General features: G+C 35.6%; 1 protein-coding gene across 3 annotated transcripts in view; it reads right to left on the reverse strand.

Annotated features, from left to right (window-relative positions):
• The window catches only part of CSMD3 (CUB and Sushi multiple domains 3), a 579,290-nt gene that overhangs the window by 15,593 nt on the left and 541,064 nt on the right, over positions 1 to 22,633 (reverse strand). For all 3 annotated transcript variants that reach the window (XM_050970810.1, XM_030234789.2, XM_050970809.1), the window contains 6 exons: positions 21,007 to 21,183; positions 17,457 to 17,636; positions 13,821 to 13,994; positions 8,768 to 8,941; positions 8,434 to 8,507; positions 240 to 351 (listed from right to left, as the gene is read on the reverse strand). In XM_050970810.1, the coding sequence (XP_050826767.1) occupies positions 240 to 351; positions 8,434 to 8,507; positions 8,768 to 8,941; positions 13,821 to 13,994; positions 17,457 to 17,636; positions 21,007 to 21,183 (891 nt within the window). The remainder of the gene's footprint in view (positions 1 to 239; positions 352 to 8,433; positions 8,508 to 8,767; positions 8,942 to 13,820; positions 13,995 to 17,456; positions 17,637 to 21,006; positions 21,184 to 22,633) is intronic.

A 22,633-nucleotide genomic window follows, 5' to 3' on the forward strand; every position in this document is an offset into this window, starting at 1 on the left:
TGCCTTTTTCATCTCTTTTTTATTTTTCTTTTTTTTCTTTTTTTTTTTTTTTTTTAGTTCTATTGTTATTACACAAAAGTCACTCAGAATTCTATTTCTAGCTGCTGTAATCTAGTAAGGCAGATTTCTGTTAACTTTCAGTTAATACATTCATATAGATTAACTTTATGACAATGTTACCACAGCTAAATAATCTAGATTAAAAAATTGATGAAAGAAGAAAATGTATAATTTCTTACGTATACATTCTGGCTGGATGCCACTCCATGTAAGATCAGGAAGGCAAGTTCGTGTTGTTGAACCATGGAGCAGGTGTCCTTTTTTACACTGAAATTGAACAACATTTCCCACCTGTTGAAAAGTAGAAAACACAATAATATTGTTATGAGCAACTATCAAGCTGGGATATTTTTTTGCTAAATTTGATCACTCTTTCACATAATACAGACTTGATAAGTTGTGAGTCCCTTTCTCTGGAAAGTAAATTAATTTCACAGAACAATTTGATATGAAATAAAAAGCTGCTTCATTCTCAGTAGGATTACTCTCCCCCCAAAATTAGATCCACCATGGAAGAAAATCGAATCCTCATCTTCTGTGGTCTCTCTAGTGTGTTGCTTTGGGCCTGGAACAGTTGATGAATTGTGAGTTTGGAAACAAAGCTTATGGTGCTTTTTCCACTCTGGGCCAAAAGAGAGGCAGTTGGACAAAATTGCCACAAACAAGGCAAGTCACAGAACTGAAACAGGCATTAGATTCTACTGCACTTTTGCTGAATTAGATCCCCCTTTGGGGAATGCTAATATATTCACAGATTATAATAAGAAATATTTGATTAGAATAGAAGGGGCTGGTCAACAACACTGTCTCATGCTTCAGAATGTTCCTATGATTTTTTAATTTTGTTTTTTGAAGAGAAGAGGTAAAGAATAACAGCTCTTCAACCATTTTGATAATAGAAACTGGAACGCAAGTACATTAAAATTTCCAGTAGCAATTCATCTGAGATTAGCTTTTAATTATTATCCTTATTATGGGTATGTGTTGTATAAAAAGGAAAATAGAATTCTTACAGTTTCTGCACAAACATAAAATAGAATAACTTGTTCAGCATGTCCAGTCATGGTGAAATTGATGAAAATGCAAATAATTCTTAGTTTCCATCAAAAGCGAGGAAATTAGATTAGAAGTACATAATTCAGACAGTATTGTATTACACAGTGTGAGTGCTTAACTCAAATATTAAGGTGCATAGATAATATCTGCTGTTCTGCAGTGACCTGCATTAATATATTTATCAACTCATGTTTAAACAAGAAGTTGGAAATGTTAAACTATCTGTGACAGCACATTTATAGCTCTGGTTTGGGTATGATTTTTTAATTATTTTGCTTAAATGCGTAACACTTGATTCAGACTGGTGCTCAAAGGTAAAATGTGGATTATTTCTCGGTAGTTTAGTACCGGGAAACAGCATTTCACTGCTACAAGTATTCATTTGAAACTTTATACTACTATTCCATTTCAGCTTAAGTTTCTCATCAGAATGAAATTTAATAATAACCAATGAACTACAGATAGTAGCTCGTCAACACGGGATGATATTTAAAATTCATCTCCTTTTATTTTGCTTTTTTCTGTGTTCACTGGACTATGTAATTACTTGTAAAAGATTTTGAAGGAAATACACTAAATCATTTGCATGATTAAGCACAAAGTAGTAAAGTACTACAAGTTTTAGAAATTGCACAGTGTAGCTATAGAAGCCTTTTTTAAAAATTATTTTGTGGTAAAGATCTTAGTTAAAACAATCAGCATCAATGTATTACTTTTAAAAAGTACTAGCCTTAAGAAAGATGTGTTCATATGACTACATCAGTGGACAAGTGAAGCACTACAGATATCATTTTTCTGGACTTCTGTAAAACCTTTCTCAAGAATCCCCCAAAACATCCTTCTCTCTAAACTGGACAAAGATTGATTAGATCAGTGGACTGTTAGATGGATAAGAAAGTGATGGGACAGTCACATCCAGAAGGTAGTGGTCAATGTTTCAGAATCCCAGTGGACATCAACGGGTTTAGTATTGGAACTAGTGTTATTTATTATCTTCCTTAACAACACTGGTGAAGGATTGAGCACTGTCAGCAAATTCACAAATGACACCAAGCTGAGTGGTGTGTGTGACAAATCTGAAGGATGAGATCCATCCAGATGGACCTGGGCAAACTTGAGAAGTAGCCCATGAGACCATCCTGAGGTTTAGTAAGATCAAGTTCAAGGTGCTGCACTACACCTTATAGTAGGGGTGCACTGGGATATGAACAGATTGAGAGCAGCCCTGCTGAGAAGGATTTGGAGGTGCTAGTAGATGAGAGGCTGGACATGAGGCAGCAATGTGCGCTTGCAGCCCAAAAAGCCAATTCCATCCAGGGAGGCACCAAAAGCAGCATAGGGCAGCAGGCCGAGGGAAGTGATTCTGTCCCTCTATTCTGTTCTGGTGAGACCTCACCCAGAGTCCTGTGTCCTAATTTGAGTGTCAGCACAAGAAAACCATGGACTTGTTGGAGGAAATCCACAGGAGGGCTGCCAAAATGATCTGAGGGATTCTCCTGTGAGGAAAGGCTGAGACAACTGTGTTTGTTAAGCTGGGAAAAAAGAAGGCTTCATTCTGACTTAATGGTGGCCTTCCAGTAACTGAAGGGAGCCTACAGGTATCCTGGAGAGGAACTGTTCACAGATATATAAACTGATAGGACAAGAGGGAACAGATTCAGAAGAGAGTAGGTTTAGATTAGATACTGGGAGGAAGGTTTTTGTTGTGAGGGCGGTGAGAGACTATGACAAGTTGCCCAGAGAAACTGTTGTTGCCTCATACCTGGCTGTGTTCAAGGCCAGGTTGGATGGGGCTCCAATCAACCTGGTCTACTGGAAGGTGTCCCTATCCATGGCAGGGGGGGTGAAACTAGATTATATTGAAGGTCCCTTTCAACCCAAACCATGCCATGATTTTATGGTTTCACAAGAAACACAACCTTTATATAACCTTTAAAGCAGCATCAAAAATGCAGCAGCTGCCCAAGGGATGAAGATGTTTAAGTGCTGCCATGCTGTTCAGGATTACAGACAAATGAAGATAATATTAAAATTAATATGTAATAAAATATATTATATAAATTAATGATATATGATATGTATAGTAATTATTAAACAAATAAAAGTAATTTTAAAAAGTTTTGTTGTCTACTTTGCAATACTCTTGCATCAGAGGCACCAGATGGCGCTACAATACAGTATTTCTATGCTGAAAAAGTTCCCAGTCCTGCGACTCAGGTTTGTTCTAAGTTTTATTCTATAGCCCAAGTAGAAGCATTAGTACTCTGGGCAATGGTGTTTGCATCCAATACAAAAAATACAGTGCCTGATGTCTGTTCTATAGCTGCCTTTTCTATAGTATCAGTTACAGCTTGGATATTCCCAAAATTAACACATTACTTTTTTTCTTTTCTCCTTTTTTTTTTTTTTTCTAAATCCCAAAGATTGCATATTTGTTATTCTCTTACAGGAGAATCTGAGAAGAAAATTAATAAATATCAACATCTATCCATTTATAAAATACTCTAGGTATTTTTTTTCACCAAATAAGATGAAAATAATGTCTAATAATTATCAAAATAATAAGTTATTATCTTTCTTATTTCTAAAATTTCTTGTAAGATTGGAAGATACTTCTAACTCTCATGAGTTACTCTACAGTCAAGTTTCTCCTTAAATCTCAGTTCACCAAAGAACATGAAGATACTCTAATAAATTTCTTTATCCCCAGTAATTTGTGCTGAAGAACTGAGAAGCTAAAGGAATGCCAGTTGTTTATCTTCAGTAACTTTTAGCATCACATTTTAAGTGAATGAAAACACACCTCATTAAGTCTTCACTATATCTGTAGTTTGGTAACCCACTAGTACATTACTGCCCTTATAACAAGTTTTAAGTTTGCAAGACTGCTGGCAGAAGCTTGACAGGCTTCCTTTGTCTGAGAGAGTCTTGAGATGCCTGGAGTTTTGTGTTTGTTTCGATTTTGTTTTGTTTTGTTGCTACACTTGCTTTAGCTGTAAAATTTAAATTTCCTGTGATCAGGTAGCTATGACCAGGTCTTATGCCTTTCTCTTTGCATGGTACAACCACAGATTATATCCATAGCAGAAAAAAAAAAGAATCTAGTAAGTGCAGAATGAGCTATTTCCCACCAATGTGATGCGGTACAGAGAAATATAGGCCTGCTGCTGGAACAACAGCAAAGCCCTTGAGAAATACAGACAGCAGGATGCCCTGAGGAAGACTACAGTGGGACTATGATAAAAGCTGCAACACAGTCTTAGCACTGGAGATCCTGTTGATGTGAACTCACCTTTAAAAACATGCAGGCCTAGACAGGATCAGATTTCAGAGGTAAAAAAAGAACAACTATCTAACAGGTGAAATGTACCTTAGAGTACATTTTCTATAGATTGAAATATATGTGTATAATAATGAGCTGTAGTGTGAGTGGTGTAAAAGGGTTAGAAACATTACAAATAACCTGAGGGGAAACATGAATGACAGAAACTTAAAAAAAAAAAAAAAAAAGAAAGAAAAATCATTTTCTTGCCAGTGAAACACTCCAGGTTGTGACACTAACACACTGACTCCAGAGACCTCAGGACAATGAGAAGCAGGAAAATACATGGTGTCTGATGTGGTTTAAATTACATTTTCATTGATGCAGTGGTGTTGCCAACTGTGCTAATGGAGAGAGCTATATTGTGGTAGTAGAGCACTTCTCTTGGAACTCCATCTTACAATTTAATCAACACTGAGGTTTTTATAAGCATTACATTCACAGAAGAAGATTATTTGTAAGACTGCTCAACATCTGCAGATCAAGTTTCATATAAAATTTCATAAAATGGAACCCAAGAGCTAGCAGAGGGCTATCACTACTGCATTGTGTCCATTTTCCTTTTTAAATTAAGACTTCTCTTCGGCTCAGTTTAGGCCTCAATATAAGGGAAGATAGCTGAGTTTCTAAAAAACATGTTGGAAAAGTATGAGAAGTAGTAAATCTTATATATATGACTTACTGATATAAGCAGTTCTAAACTGTTTCTTCAATTGAGTAGTACCTTGTGTTACAATAGCTTATGGTGAAAGTGCTATAAGTACTTTTCTGTTTCTAGCAATATAGCTGAAGAAGTATTTCAAACTCCACAGTTTTTTTCCAAAGAGTGATTTATTTTCCAGATTACAGATTAAGTCAGTATTCACTAAGTTCTAAAGTTATTTTGTCTACATTGTAACACACTGCTAAGATCTGTCAAATAAAATGGCTCAGATGAAAGGTAAACATCCTAGATGTACATATTCATAAAATTAAAGCAGATGATGCTACTCATTTCCATGCCATGCCAGACATCCAAGTAGAACTAAACTGGTATTTTCATGTTATTTGAACACATAAGAAACTGCTTCTGCCTGAAGAATTCAATACTGAGCAATAAAGTCCCTGAAAATTTCTGTTGCCTCATTTTCTACAAAGCTCTTTAATTTCAATAGCTGAAACATCCTTCCAATGTGACATGGTGATACTGGTGCTTTTGTTAGTGTAGGTTCCAGGAGGTCAGGTTTAGACACACCTTTCAGTCAAGCCTAGAATTATCTTGTGTTTGTCTGAACTTTCAGTCCAATCAATGAGATACGAAAACAGATAATCAAGAGTAGGGGAAAAAAGAGGAACAAAGCAGTGGTGCTGTGGAAGCTCATAACTTGGCATCAGTGTTGTGAAAAGCAAGTGTCAGTGAGTGATTTTTATCAGATAAAAGAAAAAATAATGCCATTTGATGAAAAGTACTTAAAACAGGATTTCACATATGAAAACTTGAATTCTAAGTGTAAGACTACAGCTTGGTTTTTTTTATGAGAGAAATAAATTTAAACCTTGACAATTAAGTCAATTAAGTTATCCTACTAATATTAGTTTAAATATGAAGTACTTAAGAGAGTTAAAACAAAACAAACAAAACCCAAATAAAACAATCAAAAAAAACCTGCACATCTGTATTTTGGAACAGAATATAACTATTCTTTACCTTCCTGCTATGGATAGAAGCAAAAATTATCCCATTCACACCGGGAGCTAATTATAGCATAATATACATTAATTAACATTATCTTTGTGGCTTTAAGGAGTCATAGCATTATACAATATATGATAATGCAAAATTTCGTTCTGGGATCTACAGACAATAACTTGTCTAGAACCAGTCATTTTCACAATTGTTTCCACCCAATCAAGAGATTATCTCAGCTTCATCTGTATGACTGATACTTCTTCCCAGTTATGTATTAACTAAGCAATCACACTTAGAGTAACCAGAAGTTGCACATTTAGTTACAAAGTTACAACATAAAATCAAATTCACGGTGTGAACATGAGAATAAGTTGCTGGCTGGGTAAGGAGACTGTAGAACATACATCTGGGCACAAACCTTAAAAGTGGTTACAATTTAAAATTTTTTTTTTTAGAATTATAGGGTTGTAAACTCTGCTAGCATTTATACTTATTTTACAAATGATTTGTTAATTGACATTTTGCTTTATATTTTTAGAGTTCCATGCTAGCTGTGAGTGATATTTTACTCACAACAACTACAGCACAAATGAGACACTGACTTACCTTCTTCAATGAAAGCTCATTAATATGTGAAACTCTGATAATAAAATAATAGAAAAAGCTTAATAAATTATTTCTTTGATACATAGTTGAATAAAGAGTTGTTCTCTAGGATAATATTGTATTATAACCAAACGAAGTTAGACTAAGGTCTGTCCCTGCGTATTCTATCTTGGCACAAAGCAGCACTTTCAGTTCCTAGAGAAACTTGGCCAATTTCATTATCACTTGCATATGATCGTGACCCAAATATTGCTAAAAACCAAGACAGAGTAGTACTGCATAAAGGCCACCAAAAGGATAAACCAAAGAAATTTTTGGCCATGAAAATTTCAAAAGTCTTTAGCTACAACTTGCTTTAAAAAACTAATTTAATTTTGTAAATTTGTTCAAATTTCAGCCAGCCCTTTCTTGCATTTCCAGCAAACTGCAGTTTTTTATTCTCCTCCTACTAGACAGAGATCTCACACAGCTGTGCAGCTGCTAGGTACACTTCTGTTCATACCTCTTCATGTGCCTGGAGCTTTCAGCCCTGACATCAAACACAGATGTCACAGGATAGATTATGCTCTGTCTTTGTACACAAGATTCCTAGGAAATTATAAGGTACATTTTTGCATCTCTAAGCCACTCACTCATGAAAACATCTCACTGACATAAGTGTTTTGTGTGAATCAGAAAATCAGCAGTTCAAAATAATTTTCAGTTTCTCAATTCTTTTTCCAACAGAAACATATGTAAGCACCATTTGCCAAAACACAGCCTTGTATAAATGTGGCAGTCTCCAGGAAGGCATCAGGCAGAGCAGTGAAAACAGGTCAAGGAAGGTGCTTCTTCTCCTCTGCTGGCCCCAGTGAGTCAGAAGTGAGTGCTGGATCCAGGGCTGGGCTCACCAGTCCAAGAGAGACAAGGACAATACTGTATTGGGTCCAGTGATGGGCCACAAAATTGATTAAGGGACTACAGCATCTGAAATACAAGGAGTAGCTGAAAGACCTGGGGTTATCCAGCCTGCAAAAAAAAAACAACCCTGGGGGCAGGACAAGCAACAGAAGCAGATTTTCTTCAGTGATGCCCAGAGACACAACAAGAAGAAATTGGTATAATTGAAACACATGAAATTCTCTTTAAAACTAAGGAAAGTGTGTTCATTTTCACTGTATGGGTGATCAGTTTGGCACAGGATGCTCAGAGGAACTGCTGAGTCTCCATCCCTGCAAATATTCAAAACCACCTGGAGACAGCCCTCATAAACCTGTTCTAGCTGACCCTGTTTTGAGAAGGGGGAGTGGGCTAGAAGTTCTCCTAACAGGTCTGGGACTCTGTAATTCATTTATGGTTCCAAACATATTTTCTCTCAGGAAAAAAAGCCTGTTTTTTAGAGTATGTCCATACTAGCAGTTTGACACACAGTATACATACTTTTGAGGAGAAAAAAGCCTATTTAATAAATTGTAGGAGGCTCATATATTGCTCGGAGATACTGAGAGTCTTCAAGGTGAAATCAAGTGGAACTTGATCACAAGTTTTTCATGTAGTGCATTGCTGATAGGGACACAGGGTTAGTGTAATCCAAAAGCTGGAAATAAGGAAACAGAGCAACACAGCAGCAAATAACTCTTACAGAAGCAGTCTCTGAACCTCTAATAAGATATTTGTAGACTTTGTGGTAGTATAAAACATTTAAATATCTATGCAAGTTAATAAAAAAAGTATACTCTACCTGATAGCCAAATGTGTTATTTTGTGACCCATGCCTTGGGACTCCTGGATTTTCACATGCTGTGCGAGTAGGTTCTAAAAAAGTTGCCATGTATTAAAGACAAAACAAATTACAGCATTTTAATTAAATACATGATTCTATGTCAAAATTAAGCTTGCTCAGTAACATGCAATCATAAAGCCAATAACAAAGACAAAAATAAAGTGATTTGATTCTTAGAGAGTATAGAATAACATCAAAATAATTCAAAATAATGGAAAAATCCTAGACTGACTTAGCAAGAAGATGTATGAAAACCATTAAAATAAATTTCAATTCATGGGCAAAATCATACCTATGCATCGAGGAGAAGAACCACTCCATGTTCCATCTGCTTGGCAAATCCTGGTGTTAGAGCCAACCAAAATAAAAGGAGGGTTGCAGCTGAAAGAGACTTCTGACTGATAGATGAAGCTTTTGCCTTCTCTTTTCCCTTGAGCAGGTACTCCAGGGTCACCACAAAACTTGGCTGTGAAATAACAATGACAGAAATTGAATGTGTCATTTATTAAAAAAAACAAAAAAAAAAAACACTTAGCTGAACTAAGAGAAGAAATTACTCCAAATTTTGTATTTATTTTATTTAACACAGGTCAAATGTGGAAACATTTAACAGGAATTCAGAGAGACTAGACATATATTTAGTCTGCTAGATTGTACTAGTTCTGATAGTTGTTCAAAATGACTTTATAATGTGCTTGATCAGTACCTCACACTTAACATATCAATTTGACAACTTATTTTATTGAAGTCCAAATAGTCACAATTCCTCCATGCCCCAAACCACATCAGTCTGAAAATCTTTACTGAGCAATCAAAGAGTGTATCAAACTTTCATGTCATTCTTCCCTCCTCTCCTGCTTTCTTGACACCTACCCAGTGCTCAACATTTTTGCATGATTAAAGGATTTAGCAGATAGATTTTAGGAGTCATAAAGTCCTGCTGCCTCATCCTTCACTGAAAGGCAAGATTTGGTATGTATGGAAGTACAATAGTTGAAAGTTTTAACAGTTAACAATAATGAAACACCAAAACTACCCCTTAATAAAGAAACTTCTGTAGCAATCTAAAAGTCAGATACTATTAAACTGTTATTAGGATAAATTTCACTCATAAAAATCTGTTCTTAAATGGATATTTACCCTATTCCTATCACCTAAGGATTCCTTTTGTCTATAGAATGTCATAATTGAGCGAATGCACTTTTAGCAAATTTACTGGCCTTCTTCTGCAGTATGAAGTATTGAATAATGTCAGAAGCTGTATTTTGAATAACTGACCCAGGAAATTAAATCAGCTATGGCCAACCCTATGTCATCAGACTATATTATTCCTTGACACACCATGAATTCCAGTATTGTGTAGTCTAATTTCATATCAGACAGAAAGTGGTGTAATAATAATATTAGTAATAATATAGCCCCCTAACCTGTACATGTTAAATAATGTTGCTAAATAGATATGCTGTACAGACAGTGGAATTTTGCACTCCAACTTTCTCATCTACAAACATAATTTAAATTACATCACTCAACAACAATCTTCAAAACACATTTGTAATGTGTCTATTTTTGTCATCCATGTTTTAAGCTTTCCAAAGGACCTGCTCACATGACATGTTCCTGCTCTCTGCTTCTTTCTTCAGACACTGACTGTATGGGAAATCCATGCCCACCCACAATGGTGAAGAAAAAGGGCTAAATCTGTAACATACCAGAAATACATGCAACTTCATCACTTAGGTGACAGGGGACTGTGTGCAGAATTATGGGCCAAATTCTGAAAAGATCTATGGATTGGGGATAGTGCCACATAGTGTACACACAGTGTACTTCATTGGTGAATGACAGATCATGGTTGTTATGCTTTCGCTAGAAAATTCTGTGTCTTAATTTGAAAATACATGAAACACAAATTTTTAACACAGGGACTTGAAATTGTGTCCTGACAGTTCTTTGCACCAACAAAGTAACAACAGCTCTGAAGGGAAAAAACAATTCTCACATTCAGAAACGAGGGTTTGGCAAATTTATTCTTTTCTGCTAAAACTAAGGAAACCCTACCACTTAGTTGACAGTCAAGCTGACCTAGTCATTGAATATCTACTGAATATCTTCCTCTTATAACAGGAAGGATGGATACCAGGCATCATGGTAAAACACAGCAGTTTCCCTCTGATACTAGAACAGGTGACTACAGAACAAACTAAAGTTGCAGTGAACTGGAAGTTTTATGAGTGTTTCCACTCTCGATGGAAATATTTTCCTAAGGACTCTGAGAGCACTGAGACTGTGAGGCTCATTTCATTCTTAGAAGAAATTTAACTGATTAACAGCACACTTCTTGTCAATGTCTGATTGTAGCAGTGAGCACACCTGTCTGAGATGTGCCCAGGTAGAGGAGATGCTCAGCCTGTTGAAACTGAGCTTCTTGAGAAGGCATTCGGGCTGAGGAGCACCAGACAAGGAGACTGACTTGTGGTATCATATTCTACCATCCCTGAGATGAATATACCAGCCAACCATAACACAAAAAATGAAGGATCCCCTACGTCTCACCACCAGGCAGAAGGAGGGGATCTAAAAGAGGAGGGGAAATGGAAGTAGGTAACTACTTGCAGTGACAGGCCAATCTTTCCCAGCATGCCTCATCTTCCTAGGTGCCCTATCACAATGGGTATGAGGCCCAGGAACGAAATGGACTGACAACTTAAGATGCAAATCAAGGGCCTTCTGGAATTGGAGGGCAAAATAACCTACCCCTGCATTATGACCACCTCAAATTAAAAGAGTGGTGGTTTTCACAGGTGAACACCTCTGAGGGAATCAGAAGACCCAATATGCCAACCAGATCTTACTCACAGGGATGGGACAACCCCGGATGGACATCCAGAATAGGAGAACACTGCTGGAGAGCAGCACTGCAGGAAGAGACCCGGAGGTCCTGCTTGGTGGCTAGCTGAATATGAGCCAGCAGTGCCCTGGCAGCCAGGAGGGCCAACCATGTCCCAGAGGCATCAGGCACAGCATCACCAGCTGGGCAAGGGAGGGGATTGTCCCACTCTGCTCTGCACTGGGGCAGCCTCGCCTGGAATGTTGTGTGAAGTGTTGGGTGACACAACGCAAGGATGTAAAACTATTAGAGAGTATGCAAAAGAGGGCGGCAAATGCAGTGAAGGGCCTTGAGAGGAAGCCACATGAGGAGTATCTGAGGTCACTTGATTTGCTCAGCCTAGAAGAGAAGAGACTATGGCAAGACCTCATTGAGATCTTCAGCTTCTTCACTAGACAAAACAAAACAACAGGCACTGATCTCTTCTGTGTGGTAACCAGTGACAAGACCCAAGGGATGATATGAAGGTCAGGGAGGTTTAGGTTGTATATAAGAAAAATTTTTTCCTCCAGAGAGTGGTTGGACACTGGAACAGCCTCAGGGAAGTGTTCGCAGCACCAAGCCTGACAGGTTTTGAGAAATCTTTGAACAGTGCTCTCAGGTGCATGGGTACAACTCTTTGGGTTGTTCTGAGCTGAGCCAGCAGCTGGATTTTAATGATCTCTTCCAATTCATTATATTCTGCGATAATTCTATGATTTGAAGTTATATCTGCAATTAGGAATTTTTTGGCATAGGTCTACATTTTTGCCATCTACTGCCAAATTTATAAAACCAGCAATACTGAAATTACTGCATGAGTAAATAAGCAAACAAATTTACTGGGTCATAGATTACAAATACTCAACCAAGGACACAGTCATATTCCCTTCTGAATAATTATTCTATGCCATAACTCTACCTTGCACATCTTCAGCTACAGGCTCTATGGAACCAAGTTAGGAAATAAATTTCTGATGTCAGAAACTGCTTATTGATAATGACTTTCATCAGCTCCCTTTCATTTCTGCCAGATGGCAACTTGCTTAAGCTCTTTGACAAGCACTGGCTGCCAATTGTTTTCTCTTGCAGGCCAATGGATAACCATTGCACATCAACAACATTCAGTTAATGTAATCTGCATTAAATAGCCTTTACTTCCCAGGCAGATGCATTCTGTGCTAAATATACCTTTTTAAAAGTTTAAAGGTAGACTTTTCAGAGTATACTGCTGTACTGAGTATTCCAACTTTAAAAATCATAAATAGCTTGTGGTATCCAAAAATGAATGAAAGACACAATTTTTCAATCAAGAGCAAATCATGAAGCTACTTTTTCATAGTCTCTGATATTCACAGTATGGTGGACTCAAGAAGAGCTCTACATAGAGAATTTAAGCAACAAATAGTGGTCTTGCTCTTTTTCTTTCAGAAAAAATGCTTTTCATCATGCTCCACCTCTGGCACACAGAGTTTCAGCAGCAGTCAGAAATTGATGATATGAGAATTTAATTGAAAAAAAATGTAAAGAAAAGATGGTCTATATATGTTTTCATAGTATTGGGATATAGCCAAAATAGCGAAAATTTTTGACAGGAACAGATGAAAAATGAAAAAAAAAATAGCAAAAGAAAAGAGAAGTGCATTTTGCAACATTTAGCAAGCTACCTGGCAAACACAGCTACTTGGCAAGTTCAAATTAAATTTCAGAGACTGTAAAGCCATGAATAAGATAAGATCCTCTTCCAGTTAGACTCCATTTTGAAGACCATTACAGAGTGGTATAATTCTTCTGCAAATAACTACAAAACCTCCTTCTTCAGTGCAATCAATTGAATATCTCTCAGATAAATCACAATCACTTTTAATGAACGGGATTGGATACTGTAATGAAATTTTTAGCAATACAAGAATCCATCAATGTTATTTATAACTTTCAGATTAATAAAATTTATTGTGTAAAATATATCAGTTCATTTATTGCAGGGTGAAAAACAGATAATTGTCACAGAATCACCCAGGACCTGGTCAACATTACAGCCAGAAAAATTTCTCTGTGACATCACAGGAAGTTTAAGATGAATATGAGGATATAAAAGGGATTATAAAAGTTACCTTATCACATATATAGCTGGATCTGAAAACAAGACAGAACCTTTTAATTTTGAATTGCCTTGGATTATGTTGTACACATTGTCTGTAATATTTTTTTCTGTTTTCTTCTGTGTCTAAAGACTCATATATGCTCACATAGGCTTTACAGATATTTCCGTGACCTTCTCAATCTATTAGTAACATTAAAATTTTGAAAAATTTTAGAAATTTTTAGAAGGATTGTAATTATCCCAGGTTTGAAATTAATTGAGCCACTGAGGGAGGGAGGGAGGGAGGGAGGGAGGGAGGGAAAGAAAAGTGAAAATTCAGAGAGGAAAAAAAACATAATACAGCAAAATACAGACTATGATGTGAATACATACGTAAGCACTGAGGTACTTCACCACTCCATGTTCCATTCCCAACACAAGTCAAAACAGCAGGAAAAGAGAGTTCATATCCTGCAGAGCAGACATAGCTAATGCTAAATCCCCAGTCCAAGTTTGTTCCTTCCAACCTTCCATTAGAGATCTGCGGAGGAGTTGGGCAGGTAACAGCTGCAATAATATTCAAAATAATTAGGGCCAGCTGCTGTAAATATCCCCGGTGTACACAATTACTAGAAGAACCATATGGGCTAATTTCACCTTTTTTTTTAGAGGACAATACAGTCAGGGCATGCTATCTTTCTCACTGTATTCTTGCCACATTTCCTGAAGTTAGTAGGTCTGGTTTCCTTCACTTAGGAGGTAGTAGATGATTGATGAAGTGTCTTAAATAAACCAGGATGCTGCATCAAACCAAATAGGAAGACTACCTAAAAATCAGTATGGAAACTATGACGTGTACGACATTTAAGATATGTCTGCTAATCTACTAAATATTTTTTTCTCAGTTAAGACAACAGAGAGTACAACCATGGTTTATTAGTGTGGCAATAATAAAATATTTTCTTCCTGTTTACCATTTTATGCATTTGCTAGATTTAACATGTTCCAAAATATTACTTGAAAGCCTGTTTCTAAATAGCACAGTTTGGTTACTATTTACTTTGTGAGTAGCTCATCACCAAAAAGCATCTAGTTGCTAGTAATAGGGAGAAAATACAAGGATTTGCACTTCCTTGAAACTGTTAGTATTTCTACCTCTAAGAAGGCAAACAAGAAGTATTTCAGTATATTTTGTAATTTCCAGGCCTCCTAGGAAAAAAATAGAAACATCTTCTATTTGGTTGTAGGCCAGAGGACTGAAAAACAGTACAGGAAGGCAGAGGTAGACAAAAGGGCAAACTGTGCTAGCAAAAGAGAAAGAAAGCAAAAAAAATCTAAACCAATTTAATCTGGCAAAGCCAGTTGGGATAAATGAGAAGATGTGGTGATTAAAAATTGAGCAGAGAACACACAGGTCACAAAAATGGAGGAAGTTAAATGCTGCACCCATAATCTTTAACCTAATGTTTTGAACAGCTGTCATCTTGGAGGCTTAAAAGAATTCAGAGGTAGTAGGTGATGAGTAATATGTATTTGAATGCAACATGCAGAGGGTTCACTAGGTACTATTTCTACATGCTCATTATTCTCTTCAGTGAGAGAATCTCAGTTATATAGACCATAAAAATACAGCAGCATTCATGGCTGTTTGAGAATACTAGTATCAAATAACCCTTTGCCAGCCAGTAAATCAAATCTAGATTTTGGGACCCTAGTTTTGTTCCAGAAAAGGACATGATAGCTTTTGCCACATTTCTGTGATGTTTTTAAAAATGGAATTCAAAATAAGTGCTCTAAGCAGCAGAATTCTGTCTTCATTCTCCAAGAGCTTCATGAATAGTCCTTTTAAAAGGATCAGTATAATTTAAATTCTGAGCTGACTAATAAGGGAGGAAATATTGGTGAATACTTCGGAAAGAAGAGAAGAAGTAGAAGAAAATAGATGTAACATCAGAATTTTAGGGTGAGAAAAAGAAAAAAAAAAAAACAAAACAATACCTAGCAACAAGCCAGAATGTTTCTCTATTTGGTCAGAGACTTAGACATAAATATGTACCATGACATTCTCAGTTTAAAAACTACAAGTGTATTACAAATGCAAGCCTGCAAAAAAGACAATGTTAGAATATTTGAATATTTAGCTGCAGATGAACATGCATCCTTTTCCAACTTGGCATAGCAGAGCAGTATTTATATCTTCTCTTTCAATGGCACAGTGACAATTATGCATGTGTTTTCTGCCCAGTTCATTTTCCAATTATTTTAACTAAATAGTACCAAAGGACCCTGGCACTTAATTCTGACAGTAAAAACTAATTGTTATACATTTAACATAACACAATATATTATATATTATTTTAATTACAATATTACCTTGCCTAGTTACACAAACTAATGTAAAGTAGAATGAAATTCTGCGAACACTAGAGATTCTTCATAGGATTATTAATTAGCATTTATACAAGCCTTAAATATGTATGATCCAAAACCAGAAAGACTCAAAAACTCAAATTTAAAATTGACAGTGAAAAGCTTCCTTATGTATGATTCTGTTTGAGTCAAATCAGAGTTAGATCTTCTGGTCCCAGTTAGGTGTCCTGTAGACCATAATAATTTGAGGCTGAGAGACTATAAAAAATACTTGCTCTGTCTTATGATCTTCTAGCTGTTGACTTTCAGCCACTCCTGGAGACAGACACTTGGTCAATATGATCACTATGTCCAATCTTCAGTTCTTGAAATAATTTTTTAATTGAAACTGAGGCTATCAATGAGCACCATTGAAATAGGAAAAAAAAATGTCAATAGGATTTCAGTGTTTGACATCTTTAAGAATGTGTCAGGAAAACAACTTTAAAATTGATATTGTCAAAGGTGAATTAGAATTAAACTGGACTTGGTAAGAAACTGGGAAAACTGTGTTCAGCAAGAAAAGTAATTGCAAAAATGGTGGAGCTTTGAAACTCATTTCATCTAGTTTGACAAATGAATTCATAGAAGGAAAATGAGCACTGCTTAGCACTTTGCTTCCTTAAAATGAAATAAAAGGAAGATTGATAAGAAAAAGTACAAAGGTAGGTAACTTTGAAAGAATAGAGATCAGACATACTTAGTGTGAACCCATAAAAATACACCAAATAGTAATGTGGCTTTTCTACAGATGTAGCATCAGGGAGAAAAATCACTCTAGAGAGAACTTGTTTTAGTGTTGAGCAAGTGAGTTTCTCAGAGAAAATATTTTGATGCCATAGATAAGTTTGTCTTCTAGTTTCAGATTTTTTGTTCAGATTTTTTGCTGTTAAAATTTTAACAGGGTTAAATTTTAAGATTAAAAACCCCAAGCCCACCTACAACAAAAAAACACAACAACAACAACAACAACACAAACCCCAAAAGCATAAAAATCAGGTATGCAATTTGAAGAAGATGAAGGACTATCTTGAGATTAATCCTTTCAACTTCCACAGTGGAGAAATAACATGAAATAGAAAAATCTTTATTGGGAAATTTGTAAGAACAATTGAGTCTTTTTGTAGCAAGAGTCTTTTTGTGATGCTTAAAGGTACCCATCTAAAAAAGGAGGGATCAGGTTAAAAATCTTAGTATTATAGACAGAGTAATTCAGATGAATTTTCTTTTGACAAAGTTCAGTCTGTATATATTTAGATCTTCCCCAGAGGTGTCTTTCACATGTTTGAGTGTTCTGTTTGTAAAAGCAGAGACACATATATACGGTCACTTAGGACATGCTAACTGCAATTAACAAATCTAAACTATCCAGCAAACTACTACAGTATACTGCAGAACTATAAAAAAAGGTTTAATATATTGTGCTTGTAGAAATATAAAAGGGATAAGAAGTAAAGGATTAAGTCATCATTTCCACAGCCAAATAAATCAATTCAATGTATTCATACTCAAAGTAAGTTTTGCTTTCTATGGAAATACCCAATAAATTAACCATTTACAATAAACAGTGTAGGTAAATGTCATAGAAAAAACAGCTGACAAGCAAAATAAATGTTGTACCTTTGCATGTTGGGATTGCTCCACTCCACGTGCCATTGCTAGTACAAGTGCGAATTAAGGAACTATTTGCTTCCATTGTATAACCAGGCTGGCACATATACGTAACATTTTGTCCAACAACATAATCATCACCATATCTCATGCCATTGGCTGGGACTCCTGGATCTCCACAACTGATAACTGCAAGTAAATAGTTGAGGAACATATTTTAAAATTTAAGTGAGATTTATCTATATGTGAGGGAAAAAAACATGACAAAACTAGGCATTTATAGGGGGGATAAAAGAGAAAAAAAGTAACATAAATCTTATCTCCACCAAGAGAAGATAAAGATATGCCATCCTAATTAGCTGTCAAACATATGTGGAGCTATGTAACAGTTATATTTGGAGAACATAAATACTTTAGTTCAACAGCAGTAGTAAAGAACTGTACAATTTGTTTTGAAAAAATTACAAGATTACAAATGAAAAAAAAGAAAAAAAAAGAAAAAAGGAAAAAAATAATACATATGCCATTACCACCCTTGGATAGGCTAAAATTCTTCTATTGATTCAGTTTCATTATTAAAAAAGTAAATGCTCATTACTTAATTTACTTTTCTATGGTACTCTGAAAGTAAACAAAATCTGGAAAATTTTAAATATATGCCTGCAAAAGCCTCCCAATTTATAAATGCTCACATAGTACCCATGTACATAAACAGGTGAGAATATTCAGGTCACCCCCAAACATGGGCTATGGCTTACACAAAAACTGGGTCTATAGTACTTTAATGGGTGGGAGTGGTTGTAAAACTATTTATGGCTTCTAGTGTCAGGAGATAATTTAATTTCCTAATGAAATAAAATACTCATAAGGAGTTAACAAGAAGTTTTATATCATTGTAATCTGAGAATAGTGCTAAAACAGGTAAGTTTCCCTCAGATCTGGTCAACTGGATCTATCAATTCCTGAATCAGTTTTTGGAGAGAGAACACTAGTGGAAGTGCTAAAAAAGTGACAAGGGAAAAAATCTAGTTCACACAAAATACAGAATTCCCTGTGTTTAATGGTTTATTTTATAGAAAATTTGAAAAATCACCCTACAGCACTGTTATTTCTTCTGGGAAAATGTGAGAAGCAGTTTCCCGAGCAGAGTACAAGTCCTGGCCACTTGCAACTCAGTGCCAAAGCATGGCTGATGTGAAAGCTACCCTTTCTGGATCTGGATTTCCAAAATCACAAAAATCCATGACTACATATTTGTGGTATAGCTCAGTTGACCTAATAACTCAGGACCTGAGAATCCAAGATATAGATAGATAGATAGATAGATAGATAGATAGATAGATAGATAGATAGATAGATAGATAGACAGACAGATAACATGCCTTCTCTATGGTTTACCATGGTTTCAATGAGCAGATACTAACTACACAGCATATATCAAATCTTAAAATGTCCCTTGCAAAGACTGTATGTATATAAGAGACTAGAAAACATACCACAGGGTTATCTGAATTATTGCAAAGGTAGCTAATGTACTGATGAAGAAAACAAGTAGCTAATGCACTGATAAAGAAATCTGGGGATCAGCCTATTTTAGCTTACCTAGTAACACAGTAATTTCAATTTTTTTAAAAACTAAAAACCCATAGATTCTTCTTGGTCACTTTTCAAATAACATAAAACTGGGAAAGACAGAACTGTTTGTCTTATCTACACTTGTACTTTCACATACTCTGAAACTTTCTTTATTTGAAATATTGCATTTAATATCCTTATGTGCAAATTTTACTAAAAGGATCCTTAAAATTTACACAGATATACTATTGTTTTGACTCAATTAAAATATAAAGCTAATGACTTTATCCTTTTTTCCTCTAATCTTTATTTCATTTCAGTTGAACCACCTTTACTCAAGTCACTATTTTAGGCAAAAACGTCCTAGATTTTTGCAGTGATGCTGACCAGAAGAGCATTTCCTGTTGAGAGCCAATGAATCCCAGCAGGGTGGAGCTGGGGAGCCCCAGGCCTGTGCTGCACAGCCAGGGTGGCCTTCAGAGGCCACCTGGCCTTCTGTGTGCTGTGCCACGCAGATCTCCTGCCTGGGCACAGCCTCAGCCAGCTCCCAGCAACAAACCTGCTGCAGGCACTCAGTGATTGCACCTTGCTGACTGCATGGCCTTGCTTTTTATTGAGCAGTGCAACAAGAAGCTCTCATGAGGATGATGTTTCTGTTTGGCTGCAGAAATGGTAGTGCTGTTTCTTTCTAAGAAAATCCTACAATAGCTTGCTATGGTCTAGGGCTGAGTTTGCACACAGGTCAGTCATGTTTGATGGTACGTTGCCCAGGGCTCCCAGCCTGTAAATGAGCATAAAATTATCTACACTATTCTCTTCTTACAGTGTCAGCTCTAACCCCCCTAAATTTTGATAACACCTTGACTAAACAAAAGTGTTCTATCCTGAATTTCCCTCTCTTTGTTTTACTATGATACTTCCTCTGTCAACAAATTTCAAGTTAAAATCACATGTTTCTGCCTGAGTAATGTGTCTTGAGAAGACTCTTTTGGCATGTATTTCAGTAAAATGCTATTCTAAAATACAAGAAAAAAATGCAGATGCAGTTGACATCACAAACCACCTTTATCTTTGGTACAATTAATCTGGTTCTCATTCCAATTTTTAAAATAATAAATAAACAAAAATACTGGGCTCTCAGGTTTTATGACTGCAAAAATTCATTAAAGATGGATTTAAAAACACAAGAAGTTTTATGATCTATCTTTTGGCTTCTATTTGGGTTGCTCTAAGTGTGTTCAAAATTTAAAAAACAGTTTGCTATACCTCTGATGAGGATATGTTTCTTGAAAATGATAGGCAGTCTCATACATCATATAAATGTAAAATTTTCATAATTGCTACTAAAAGATGAACTAGGACATGTAATAAAGAAGGAACAGATGGGCCTGAAAATAAAGTGTTGCAAAATGCTCATTATGAATGTTAGAGATGCTGTAATAGCTTCTGTTAGTTGGGTAGCCAAAGGAGTTTTAAGGTTAATGAAGAGGCCAAACAGAAGATGATATGTCAAAATGGGACAACGGTTTTGACCTTGGAGTCACTATGAAAAGAATCCTCCAGTGTTCATTACAAGTTTTTTATTTTCTACTCTCTGGAAGAACAGAATATTATACTGCTAGTTTTTCAAGACAAAGTAACGCAATTAAAATAAAAAATGTCGGGATATGTCATATCACAAAACAGAAACAAGATTGAACAAACATACTAGTAAAGAATTAAAGTAGGTAGATCATGTAACCCTACAATTCCCTTAAACTGAAACAGCAGTCTAACATTTTACTACACTCTGCCTTTAAAAAATCATATTCTTCACATTTGCATAGCAATATATTTTTAAAAAGTATTTAGCATACAAAATTATGTAAGAAGTAGTGCAAGAAAAAGCTGAAAATGTTTTGGCATGAGACTTCTATATTTTACTTTATTTATTAGTTTCAGAGGAGAGGAAAGACAAAGATTAGTCATTAGAAATGTGTCTTACTTGTGCAGTTTGGCAAGGTTCCAGACCATGTTCCATTGGCAGTGCATTGTCTTACAGATGATCCAGAAAGTATGTATCCTTCCATGCATGAATAAATTACTGAATTAGAGAATGTAGTCCCATCAATACGAAGTACTTTCCCATTAGCAGTTGTTCCTGGATTACCACACTGCACAGCTATAAAAGAAAATGTGGAATATTTTCAAAATGTAGTAAAGGGGATTTCTGAAACGGGAAAAATTGGAGCAGGAACAGCCCTTCTTCCAGCAGTGTTTCTTGTTAGAAATCCATCCATTCTCTTGTCCTTAAAAATGTAAGTTTCACCACCTACTGATAAGGCACATTGTACCGTAAAAAACTGCGTGCATGAATTACTGTTTTTTCCTCTTTGGTTTGTAGAGAAACAAAACTTACAAATTTCACTTTATAATCGGCATTAGTGAGAAGATAGTTTAGCTGCAAAAAAAACCCCTTCCAACTATAAAAAAAAAAAAAAAAGGATCAATAATTATGTTTGTAGATTTAATCTGAATAATGTGTTTCTAGCATCAACGAAATATTCTTCCTAATTCAAAGTATTGAATGGTGGAATCCTGATGTATCCCAGTTCTTTAATGTTCACCTTGGGAATTTGAATGTGTCCTTCTTATATGATTACGAATATATACATCTAATCTATATGACCTAAACTAGAACAATATACCTGTGCATGCACTATCAACATCTACATTTATCTCTGAACTGTATTAAACATTTCAAGAAAGAAATATCATCAAAACTATCTTAAAATGTATAACAGCTGATTTATTTCTGTAATAGGTAAGGTCAAAGGAAAATAGAAGATGGAACAGTTGGGCAAAGCATACCCCTTTCGATACCAGTATAAATACACACACACACACACACACACACACACACACACACACACACTATATTTTTAATGTAGTTTAACTCTGACAAACCTTCAGTAGAAAGGATATTACAAAACCAGTTTATGAAAAAAGTTTTTAAAATTAAATTACTTGTTCAAACAGATAACACAGTCAACAACGATAAAGTAGAAAATAAGAGTACGGTTCTCAAATTATTTTCTTCTTTTCAAGACGCTTTGTTTTGCAAAAGAATCTGTTGGGAATTATTTCATATTACAAAGCAAGGTAATTTAGGCAATAAAGGATTCTTCAGAAATATCCTCTTAAAGCTTTCATTTATGATAATTGTCTACCTTGAAATTTCCAGAATTTTATATTAAATATAAACTTGTTTCAGCATTTTGTTTTCTATTGAAAAAAAAATAATGTCAACAGTATTATTAAATGAAATTTTAGGTCAACCCTTTATACATAGATGAATAAATCTAAAGAAATCCTGACAGTGACGTTTTCCTAAAACTGGGGTTTTTGTCTGAAATTCAAGTGTTATATGGTTGTTATTAAAGGTCAGGTTATGCTGGGATTTTTAAGTGAAAAAATATTCATCAAAAAATTGAGTTCTAAAGGTTTATCTATTTTTTTTCCTCAAAACCTGTAGACATGCAGTATCATGCGTGCCAGGAACTGGTTTCAAATTTGTCACCTGATGCCAAGCCACTGCTATAGTGCAAAAACTTATTTCAAAATTTTTTTCG

Source organism: Serinus canaria, chromosome 2, assembly GCF_022539315.1.
Source record: "Serinus canaria isolate serCan28SL12 chromosome 2, serCan2020, whole genome shotgun sequence".
In the NCBI taxonomy this organism is placed as follows: Eukaryota; Metazoa; Chordata; class Aves; order Passeriformes; family Fringillidae; genus Serinus; species Serinus canaria.